The sequence below is a fragment of the Echinops telfairi genome, unplaced genomic scaffold, assembly GCF_000313985.2.
Source record: "Echinops telfairi isolate 266 unplaced genomic scaffold, ASM31398v2 ScPeMD7_70;HRSCAF=299, whole genome shotgun sequence".
Classification (NCBI taxonomy): Eukaryota; Metazoa; Chordata; class Mammalia; order Afrosoricida; family Tenrecidae; genus Echinops; species Echinops telfairi.
This window is the reverse complement of record NW_022103968.1, coordinates 11708968-11721103: the sequence shown is the minus strand read 5'-3', so window position 1 is coordinate 11721103 and position 12136 is coordinate 11708968. Positions and strand designations below refer to the sequence as shown.

Sequence of the window (12136 nt, the reverse complement as noted above, 5' to 3'; positions counted from 1 at the left end):
GAAGTATTTACTGATAAAGATCCAAGGCTACAGCCTTCAGTATGGATTGCACCTCAACTTAAAAAAAAAATCCTCATAACTAGATCAATAAGCAACATCCTAATAAATGGAGAAATGAATGCAGTTGTAAAGGATTTCATTTTCAATCATTGCTCTTGGAAGCAGTAGTAGTCAAGAAACAAAAACACATTGTGTCTTGGGCAAATGTGACGTAAAAGAAGAAGTGGTCCGTTTGAATGATTGCGTTGATGGAGAATACTAAATACACCACTGACTGCCAACAGAACCAGCACATCTGTCTTGGAAAAAGCACAGCGGGAGTGGGAATGGCGAGACTTCATCTCAACATCCTTTGGACGTGGTTATCAGAAAAGACCAATCTCTGAAGAAGGACAAGTTTGAGGAGTGAAAAAGAGGCTCGATGAAAGACATGCACAGCGGATGCCACAATGGTCTACAACATAACGATTCTGAGGACAGACAGGACTGGACAGTACTTTGGTCGTTCATTCTGTTGTGCACAGTGGTCACTAGGCATTGGATCCAACTCTGGGGCAATCAACAAAAAATAACAACACACTTCAGAACAGTTGAACGCTACACACTTGGGGTTGCCAGGTGTCAGAATCATAAGGAGCTGGCTGGGGAACTGTCCTTCAAACTGTATCCGCTGGCAGCAGTGTTTTTCGTCAGCTTACTCTAGGCAAACTGGACTTTTTTTTCCCCTTGCTCTTCAATACATTGAAGAGGTCGTGTGCCACAGTTACTCAATGTAATATGTCATTTGATTTCCTTGGCTGCTACTCTCACAAACATTTATTATGATAATGTGAAATCCTTGATAAGGTCAACATATTGTCCATTCATCGTGTTGCTTATTGGTCTACAAACTGAACTTTTTCTAAAGCAGATTTCTGACTTCTTCGGGCACTTCATGGTATATTTGGGTTAATGCAAGAAAACCCTGGTGGCACTGCTGGTTGGGCACTGGAACTGCTAACCCAGAGGCCTGGCATCAATCGGAGGAGGGAGAGTGGCTGCTGAGTATCCCTGGGAGCTTGTGGCTTAGGAAGTTCATTTGGTTGGGACGTGGACACTGACCCCAGTACCGGAGGGGCAGCACCAGGAAGACAAGCACGCACAAAGGCACTGCTGTACAAAGACCAAACAGCCTTGATGCCAATCACCCACGCTTCACCACCATCCTCCTGCTCTACCAAGCAGAGCGAGCACTCTTTTGAAAACACTCTACATTTGCAACAAAAGGTGGTTGGTGACTCAAAAGATGTTTAGTAACTTCCACGGACTCTACCAATGTGTGGGCTGCTAACCACTGGACCGGTGAGCCACACCCACAAATGAGGAAAAGATGCGGCTGACAGACCCAACACAATAGAAACCTTATGAGGCAGGCTGATCTACTCAGTTCTGTTGGATGGCTACAGTGTACTTGGAATCGACTGGACAGCAATGGGTTGGATAGTCTTATTAGGATTGGTTTTGTTTTGGTTTGGTTTTTTGGCTCTTACATGTGTCACCTCAATGTATAGGAATATATTTATATGGGAAAGCCTTAAAAACACGCTTTTGGGTGGGTGGGGAAACATGCTTGCCACAACTTTGTACACATCTCATGACAAAGCTCCAATTTTAATAGAAGAGCAGTAATACTGAAGGAGCCCCATAGGAAGCCAGCCTAAATTTGGCAAAATCCAACAATCATTTGGAGAGTCGCTGGTGGTCCACATAAACAGCCCACGTACAGGTAACTTAAGATCTGAAGACACTCAAGTGGCCATATGCTTCCACAGTTTAAAGACACTATATTCCTGCCACTTCCCACTTGCACTGCTTTTCTCAGTCTCTAAGTTATTTTCACCAATCTTGAGTGAACAACAACAAAAGGCTCAGCAGAAGGAAACCAGCTAGAGCTTAGGGCGTACGGCGACGGTGATGTACTCTGTGAAAGAGCACGATAACATGGTTTGGGATAGCGTATCAAGACGATGCACTCACCAGTAAAAGATGAATACCATATGATCAATAGATATTCCTCTGGAGTGAAGAAACAAAACACTGGATGATACTTTCTAAAACCACAGCAAATATCCACTTATTGATTACAGAGATGTACTCTTTTAACGTTTCAGATGCAGTGGCATGCATCTGACAGAGAGTTGGCAGAGCCCAGCCTAAGAGGGTGACTGCTGATACACTTTCCATTTGCAGGGAGCAAAGCACTGTTAGGAAGTAAGAGAGGGCCTGACATGTTGGATGCAGCTGAATCGCTTGCTATGGCTCTTCTATCCATAGTCTTTGCAACTCCCACCCAATGACGGGGTGGGGGCACACAAGTATTCCCCTGAAGGTTTCCTGAGTCAGCTGTTCCTTGTTCACTTGTGTAAAATCATATATAAGTGTACACAGTGCTGTCTTCTATCAAGGAATAGGAAAAGTGTCATTACACATGTTACATATGTAATGGAAAAGTTTTAGCTTGAGAAATCTAAACTTTACCCTGATCGTAACTGGCTTCCATGACTTTAGGTCGTTCCAACGCTCAGGTGTTTTTAGAGTACTCGTAAGGGAAGAGAAATTCCAATTATTATTCACAGATTAAAAGTTATTTTTAAATAGCCATTTAATAAAGACAGTTAACCCCTATTCAGACAATTAATACTTAACCTAAGCCAGCATTTCCTCAAGGGCTTCCCATAGGTGACGACCGGTCCACTCATCCTCTCGCAATGGCCCAAGAACTAATCCCGGGAAAATATTATTTGGAAATATAACTGATCTACGTTTCTGACTTGGGTTAGCACCCACTGGGGATGCGTTCTTGCTGCATCTCAGCAGAGGCCCGGCCAGTCCCCCGGTACATTTCAGTAGAATTTACAACTCACAGAGAGGGAACTCAGCCAGGGGAGAGAAAGACGCAGTTTAATACTCCTGCATGAAAAGTGGGATGCAAAGGAGTCTGCAGCAAGACCTGGCTCCACAGTTAGCTCGGAAAATAAAGCAAGAAATGGTTTCAGGTCAAAATAAGGAAATCAAAAGTAGTCAACTATTTCAAAGGAATATGTGATAAATTTTCATCACATATAATTTTTCCCAGAATAGCACCACCTCCCCTGGGGCAAGCTTACCTTGAAGATGGCATTATAGTTGAAGCCCTGAACTTGGTTGTAAACGGATTGGTGGACTCGTAATCAAAATAGTCCTGCCGAGGGTCGCTGAACGCATTGGGTGATTTCAGGCCACAAGGACTGTCCTGGGAGCCCCCGTTGCCGGGTCTGTCAGGCCTCCGGCCCTCCTTCTTCCCCGTCACTCTCCCAAACAGGCTCACTCTCTCCCTTTTCTCCCCTTTGTTCTCTTTTCGGACGTCCACCGGCTTGGGGAACAAATTCACGCTGCTGCCCCACGGTCCGCTGCATTCTTCAAATGGGTTCTTCTTCCGTGGCAGTGTTGCGAATTTCTGGGGTAAGGAAGCACTCACGTTTGTAAATGGGTCATTCTGTCTTCCGAAGGGCGACTCGGCCTCATCCACGCTGCCGTCGGGCTGGTTCATTTTAGACGTGTCAAAGCTTAGTGTTCTTCTGTGTGGAGAGTTGAGACTCCCTGCAAACAATTCTGTGGTTAATGCAGTCGGTGAGACGGCACATCCCACCCAGACACAGTCCCGGGAGCCCACGGGCCCCGAAATTAGAAGGGCACCAACCAACTATAATAACCAAGGGAAACAAACTTCCAAGGTTGCCTCCAGTATCTAGGCCAGTAGCAACCAGTGTCTCGCTACATAACAGGCAACTGACTCGGCTCAGAGAGTGGGGCCCGCTATTGCCATTGACTGATTGTCAAAGACTCTTTAATCCACCCTGAGCATTCAACTGCATTTCTTTCTTTTGAGCAGAGAAGTCTTTTTCTAGGTACTTTTTATGACTATACGATGAAGGCAGGCCCAGAAAGGGAGCGGGAACTCATTTTATCCTCATCGAATCATTCAAGTGCAAACCAGCTCTCACTTCAATGAACTTGCCCATCCTGGGTGCTCAGTAAATCCTGGATGAAGGACTATATATAGAGCATTCGCCCACACCTGTTTACTCTCCTACTTTATAAGTTAAACAGCACCAAGTTAAGGTGAATTTCGGGTCCCGGATGGTATCATGAGAAAAGAGAACCCGGCTTACCGCTTTCCGGAACTGCGCCGAAGGAATCCATCTGGCGCCCAAGATGTGTCTGAGCGATGGTGCCGGCCTTCAGTTTCTCCGAAGACGCGTGGGACCCAGTTAAATCGGACATGGAGTGTGCAGATGAGAGCCTCTGAGGACCCAACAGAAAAGGCTTTTTCGGTTTGGATTTCATCTGGATGTCACTGCTGGGAAATTCAGGATTGGCATCCGGCAAGTGAGTGCTTGGAATGATCGCAGAAGACGTGTCGGAAAATGCGCCGTCGGTTTTTCGGCCTTTCATTTTATCTTTTAATTTTGCGAAGGGCGATCTTGTTTTGTCCTTCATTGACAAGTCAAACATGCTGGCTGTCATGTTATTCCTCATGAACTGGATGTTGACCTTTATCTCACCCCGGTTCTTGGCTCTTTTTCCTTGTTTGGACTCTAATCTAAACCACCTTCAGGAGAAGGAGAAGAAGAAAAGGACTTACACCACGGACCGTGGACTTGGAGATCCTGCCGTGCAGCAATGCCATTTCCGGCAAAGCCACCATCGTCAGGGAGACCGGAGCACTGAGCCTTCTACCTGTGCTGTGACCTGCACCCTAAGGGGATGTCTTAACCTTGAAAAGGTTTCCAGTTCGTTTTTTGTTTGATTTCTGTTTAGGAGGTAAAAACCACGCACCCAAAGTTCTCCTCAAGGTAAGCTAATGTTTCATTTAGAGGAAATATTGCTTATGGCCTAAGAACGCTTCTTAAACATTCATCAATTTAAGTGATGCCAAGTAACATAAATGACAAATCACGGCATTGTTTATGAAACAACCCTTTAGTCCCCAAAACCAGTGCTTACGTGAACAGCACTAAAGGGATAGCTGTAAAAATGGGAGACCACCACACCGAGGTTCCACATGATGCGATTTATACCTTAGGAGCCCTATCAAGTGGGTCAAAGCCTTTCCCTGAGGAAAATGTGCAAACTGAGTAAAATGCAAGAAGTGACGACGACTAGTCATAAATCTTGTGAAGACTGAGGAGGGGAGGGGAAAAAGCTTACATGCTTCCTGTTAGAGGTCATTTGCCTCATTTACTATTGCTACTGCAGCCAAGCCAAAAGAAAGCTAAAGCAAAAGAAAACAGAACTAAATCTTACGTCCTCGGCCTCTCCATTCTTTACACTGCCTGCTGGTAGGAGAGAGGAGACGCTGTTTATTTGGGCTTTGTTTATAGTATTTTGATCCACACCTGGTTCTCCAGTTGTCCGTGTCACAATGGTCATGCCACAAGGCCAACAGTGAAAAAGGAAGAGCAAAGGAGACCCCCCCGGCAAAATGAAGCCCGGAAGAGAATTTCCACAAAGTTTCCACTTTGCTTAATAACGAAGCTTAATACTCATTCCTCCAGACAGGTTATTATTTAAACATAACTCTAATGAAGTGTAACATATTTCCTTAGCCATAAAGGAACTCTGATCTAATTTTACATTAGTTCATTCTCATTGTTACCAACAGAGTAAGCCCAAAGATGGCAATTGCTATCCATCAGGTGGAACACTGGTTCGCAGGTCTCTCCAGGGAGGAGGGCCTGTCCAAGATGCACTGAGTAGTGTTTTGCTTTGTTTTGTTTTGTTTAAGTGCAATAATCTGAGCACCCTTTGTGTTTTTACAAACTGGGCCGCTGGCTTCCTGTGTCCATGGGGAGGGCTATATGCCAAAGCCCCTTATACTTGGGAATTACAGTAAAGATAGCCTAGGGTGGGATGTTTAAGGTAAAGTGTGGGTTTAGACATTTAAATAATTATTAAAAACGTCTGAATAAATGGAAATTTCATTCTTGGAGAATAACTGTAGAAAGAAAAGACACCTCCAGTTATCACCAGTCTTATCCCACTGCTGTTTTTTATTTCAAAGGACTACTTTACATCTTCCTGTCCACCACACTCCAGGAAATTAAAGCGATTAAATAGCAATAGCATATATAACAATATGCATGGGCATTTATACGGGTATAAGAAACAGGGGAAGAAGTTAACGGCCACAATTCTGCAAGTTCTTCCAGGCTCTCCAAGTCTGACTCTCACAAATGTCACTCGGTAGCAGCTGCAGAGGCTCGCAGGGTTCAAAGGCGTCTGGAGTATGCTGCCGGGCTAGCCCCTGCCCCTCTCTAACATGCCTCCAGAGCATCAGCACAGGATGTAATCCTGTCTTCTCTGACACATGCGCGCCGTCATCAGCCTAGGAATTCTGCACTAAGCTTGCTTCTACTTCACTTTTATCCTACTCTAGAGAAATCACCCACAGCTTTCTCATTAATACTGGTACACAGTAAGAGAAAGAAATGAAACAAACAAACAAAACATTACCATCAAGTAGATTCTGACTTGCAGCAACCCCACAGAGAGGCTGGTGGTTTCAAACTACTGACGGGGCAGAGAGCAGCCATGTGCTTCATCTACTGAGTCATCGGGGTTCCAGGGGTATATAATCACACGTATTATTAAGTAATTACACATTTACATTGACATATGCTTGAAAGAAAGCATACACCTGATCATATCATTTCACCCTAGCCTTGACAGGCAGCCTATTCAGAGAGCCTCAACCTAAATAAAATATTTCAACACATTCCATGAGTCAACCACCTTTAGCAAAGACGATCAAGCAACTGAGCTGCTATCTTTCCAAAAGCGTCTCCCACACAGCCCTTAAAACCTACAAGAGTCGTAATTTAGTTACGAATCATGGCCAGGAGGCCCTACTTAAGGCTAAGTCTCACTACAGGAGAACCAAGCAAAACAAAGTAGGCAGACAATACGGTGACAGTCCATCCCTGCCAAGAACACACATGACAAAAAGTAACCAATAAAAGAGCCTAATGCTGATGGCGCCTGCAAGGCCCACAAGCTGGGCGGGAGGGATACTGTCCCTCTGTGATCTTCTGAGAAAAGTCAGGTTTCTGAGGGATGCCAGTGACCAGCCTTCCTTTGTGGACGGAAACATTGGGGTCCCGCTTAAGGCCATGACCAAAAAATACAACCCGTTGGAGGTGGGTACCCAGTCCCTGGCCCCGAGAGCTGGAAGCTTCTTCTGAGTCACCCAGGTATGTGTGAGGTCCACCCTTTCTGCATCATCCTTCCACCCGACTCTGGGGCACTGGAAACCCTGGGCCTGCAAGTGAAACTCCTGAGCTGAAGCTATGTCCCCAACCCTCACCCACCCCCATGTCACCGTCACGCCCCGCTGCAGCTCTGGAGATGGCGTCTTCTCTGCACATCAGCCAGTCTCACAAATTCATACCCAAACTGAAACAACCCTAAGCCAAGGTCAATAATGGTATCGGAAAAAACAGTTATGAGCCAGCAGTCGCAGCAATAAACTTTGGAATAGAGAACCCTGAACCACTAAAACTGAGCTCCCCCAACCAACTTCAAACCCCACCCCCCCAAAATCTGGCAATGAGCTCCGGTGCTGTACCCAGTTACTAACTCGCAGCTGTGGAAAACAAAGCCATTTTTAAGGGAGGAACTACTTTTGATGAGTAATATTCTGTTGCATTATCTGGCTTCCTAGATAATCAGCAAACACACTTGACAACAAATACCAACCCCCAGCCCCTCCCCAGCCGGCCACCCCCAGCATAAAGCTGTGGGTAAGACTCCCAAGGGTGTGACAAATTAGAACAAATCTAAGAAAACACACTAAAAACCCAGTGAAATGGAAAGAGGGTCATCAACATTCACTGAATTCTGGAAATACACCAAACCAACCATCGGCGGGGGCGGGGGTGGGAGGGCGGAGGACAGGAATCAAGGCAGACAGAGCAAGTGACTTCCCAATGCTGGGTTACAACCAGTGAGTTAGGGATCTAGGAGTTGAGGAGTAACATGGGCAAGACAACAGATGTTCTACGGGATGAGCCACAGGCTAATCCGGTTACACACACACCTGGTCCTCTAGTGCCGGTCCCCATGGCCTCAGAAGCCACCCAAGCCAATGAGGAAGTCAGTACTGCTTTCCCCATGTGAAAATGGAAGCTCCTGGATGGAAGGTTGTCTTGCACCACATACAACTGTTTGCTCTCTTATTCAAAGAATCATATTCCTCAAAAATCAACTTATAATGATGCTTGGTTTCAGGGTGGGTTGGTTTTTGTCGTTGGGGAAAGGAAAATCTGAAGATTTAGGTCTGCCTTAGAGCACGATGGCATCGGTGCTTGAATGCCAACTGTAATACACATTCGTTTCTCTCCCGTCTCATATTAAATAAAAGAAAGCTGCACAGAGTTTTTAAGTTAACTAAATATGCACGTCTCTGCAAAGGCATGACAGCTGTCTTTCACTGCTTTATCCAGAGACGGATCTCTACTAGGCAAGTGTTTCTGAGACCTTCCAGAATCATTCCAGGGACAGCACTCAGTTTCTGAGGCTGCATCAAGATAAAATGAAGACCTGGCCTTTGGGGCTTAGTGGATTAATGAGGATTTTTTTCTGTCTCTTTTCACCTCTGGAGTGCTGGATTTAAACTGTATATGGCCTCAGTTCAATATTCAGTGGGCACAGGGCCATGTGCGAAAACCACCACACATGTGGGAACTATTCCCTGGCTGTGTGGTCAGAGCGGGGGACCGGGGACTGGACTGGCAGTGAGGGTGCCAAAGAATAGAACGCAGGTGCCGCACGAAGCCGCCCAACAGGCTTGAGATCTGCGCGTGTGCGCGCCATCCCTACCTCTGGGGACCCCCCCACCCCCACACACACAGCATCATTACTTTTCACAAGCAATAAATAAAACCACCATCACCCACTTCTGCTGTAAAAAAAAAAAAAAAATCAATAGATATTACGTAACAGCTTGAACGATTTCACCATTCTATTATTAAACATTGTATTATTTCCTTAAATCTTGTGCCAGAATCAATCCAGACACCCATTAACCTTCTCTTTCCATGTCCTCGTCCACTAAGTGTTTTGGCTCAGACTCTCCCTTCCACAACCCCCCACGGGGGGCAGCGGTTCCAGCAATCACACTTCCTTGCCTATCCTAACACAACTGGAAGACAGGCTGTAAAACACTTGTCTTCAGCGTCAAAAAAGTAAGAAGTGTGAGCACCCACCCCCACCCCCAGCACTTTTCCTGGGGCTTCTAAATCAGCTGGTAGCCTTCATCACTCACACGGGTTTTCTATAAAGCCCTTGGGACTCTGCAGACACGGTTCGGCAATGTGCAGAATATTAAATATCTTTCTTGCGATACACCGGTGAGTCAAGCCTGTCCCTTACTGCGCCACATGTGCAGCTGGGCTGGGGGGGAAAAGGAAACTATTAAATATATTAAAAAATGAGAATTATTGCCCATAAAGATACCTCATCAAGTATGTGGTCCCCACTTACCCACAAAGTTAAGGAAGTGTTAAGGGTACAGTACAGCAAGGGATGAAAATCCACTTGGAATGCGGCAACATCGCAAGCCCTGATAGCATTTCAAAGCAGCTTTTCCCTGCCCCTAAAGTTCTAATCAATCCTGCTTCACAGCCAGTACACAATGACTCCAGGCAGAGAGGATATTAGGGGAGCGCTCTCGGCCAAATGCACGCTAACTGTGCTGTGGCCAGAGACCAGGAGTTACCCAAGAAGTCACTTGAAGAGGTTCTCTCCCCTCAGAATCTGTGCTTTTGCACTTGGGCCGACTTCCACTTGGAAAACGCATCGTTTCAGACAAGGCCTGTGACGCCACATTTATCAGTCTTCAGAATGTGGTCAGAACTAAGAAATCTGAAGTTACTACGCGAAAAAGTTTTTTAAAACACCTTCACTTAAAATGATACAAATGATTCAGCAATCATCCATGTTGCATTTGATATCCGAAAAACACTTCAGATCTCAAAATCATTGTTACTAAAGACACTGATAGAACCAGGCACTTGTTTTTAACCTTTTCTCTCCTGTTACTTAAAAGGTTTTCATCTTCTCATAGATTATTTACCATTGTTCCTCTTGCCTTCCTACGATTTCTTATCTCTTTACGGTTTGATTCCGCTGTATCACATTAAATCTTAGGTAAAGACCTGATTTTTTTTTAAATCCAATCAAGAGAAGCCCACAGGCAGAAAAGCATAGAGAAGAACAAGAGACTGGTTGTTTTAAGTATGAAAAAAATAATGTGACATATTTAAGAGTTATTTTTTTTTTTAAGAAAAAAAATTCCTGAGTGAAAGAAGTATCATAGCTGTTTAGGAAATTAAGAGGTTAAAGTTCTCTTAGGAGCCAAAAATGAAACAATGAGTATATCCAGTTTTGAAAACATGCTATTCCTCAGTTTAAGATACAGTATTCTGGTGCTAACTTCTATCCCACCACTCCCACTCTTTTTTTAATTACAAAATATCTCACCCAGGTTTGAAAGTCACAAAAGACTCTGTTTTCACTGAACATGTCCTTAAATCATTTCATCACAAGAGTTATCTCCAACATCACAATACTCAATGTGGTCCAGATACACAGGCCTGGCAGAACTAATTGAGAAACCACACACTAGCAAGCCCACAGTGTCAATTCAAAGGAAAACACCACCAGTCCGTTCAAAGTTGGGGACATCTGTGTACTTTTTAAAACTTTTCCCCTCTCTTAACAACTTTAGACTCCACCCCATCACAGTGCACTGACCCAGAGAAACCATCGCATTAAAACACTGGCCGACGGTGCTCACCCTCCTGAAAGGAACATGGCGAGTTCTAAGTTCGGTGGTCTCTGTCAGCTTCAAGATTCCCTGTTTATATTATGATGCTCTGCCAGCTGATTGAATTGCCCTATGTTCTGTTTTAGGGGAAAGTTTGATGTTTCACTAAGAATCATAACCATTTACACTTCGGGGGTTCAACAGGCTGATCCCAGTCCTGGATTTACTTAAAATCCAGTGCAAGGTAGCCAATTAACTGTTTACTACCAACAGCCATGAGAGACCAGAATTTCCTCAGCGACTCCATTAAAAATAAAGTGTTCTTCAAAAAACTATTTTTACTTGGGAAGATCCTTGCAAACATGGTGCTTCAAACTGGGTCATATTTCAACCCCAAAAGTCAATGAATAAAAAAATCCATGAACAAGATAGATTTACTTACCCACTCACTGATGGGAAATAGATTCCTACGCAGGGTAGACCTGCCCCCTTAAGGATTACAAGGCCATCACCCGTCCCCAGAAGCCGACTGCCAAATTTTTCTCCTGAGGAGCTGCCCGTGGGTTTCGAACCACTGGATCTTTTGGTTTTCAGGTGAGCCTTTTGGCCACAGTGCTACCAGGGCTCCCCCTAAGGTAGCCCGGCAGAGCCCCCAAATTAAAAATAGATGACATAACTTACTCTGTTTTCCTTCTCTGTTTGTCCTCAAAGATGTCATTGAGATTGATTGCCACCTGCCCTAAAAACTTATCCAGCCCCACCAGGGACCTGTGCATGACTACGAGGAAAAGGATGTATTTCTCAGGGTTCCCTTGCATCAGCAACCCAGGCAGCTCAAAGGAGGCCTCTTCCTTCCAGACCGGCTCCAGGGTTTTCTCTGCCACGGAGGTGGAGTACTTCTCCTTGCCCAGCTGAATGATGGTGTACGTGTCATTGGTACCACTTTTGCCTTTGGGCTTAAGATCTTTGGCTTGGAGCACTGTGACCTGCACGTGGGTTGGGAACCACTTTTGGGCTTGCTCGGACAGCATCATCCTGCCCCTCGGTCTCCGCACGGCGTTGCCCAGCGCAGGCAGGCAGGGTCCCTGGGGCGGGGAGAGCCTAAGGCTGTGATCGCTGCATCCTAAGGACACTTAGGGGGGCGGACACCTGGCGAACCCCTCAGCGCTGCCCCACGTCCCTGGGGCTCCGATCAGAAGGCCCGCGCGGGGCAGCCCGGGGACACGGACGCGGAGCGGGTGTCCTTTCCTCCGGCGCGGCGCGGGCCCACCATGCCCTGGCCGCGCTCCA

At 45.7% G+C, this 12136-nt stretch overlaps 1 protein-coding gene across 1 annotated transcript in view; it reads right to left on the bottom strand.

The window, feature by feature from the left end:
• Nucleotides 1-12115, bottom strand: part of RAB11FIP2 (RAB11 family interacting protein 2) — a 46039-nt gene extending 33924 nt beyond the window's left edge. Inside the window, exons 1-3 of the mRNA XM_004700908.2 lie at nucleotides 11528-12115; nucleotides 4191-4630; nucleotides 3147-3618 (exon numbers count right to left, since the gene is read on the bottom strand). Of these exons, the coding sequence (XP_004700965.1) occupies nucleotides 3147-3618; nucleotides 4191-4630; nucleotides 11528-11880 (1265 nt within the window). The 5' untranslated portion in view covers nucleotides 11881-12115. The remainder of the gene's footprint in view (nucleotides 1-3146; nucleotides 3619-4190; nucleotides 4631-11527) is intronic.
• Nucleotides 12116-12136: the final 21 nt, after the last annotated feature.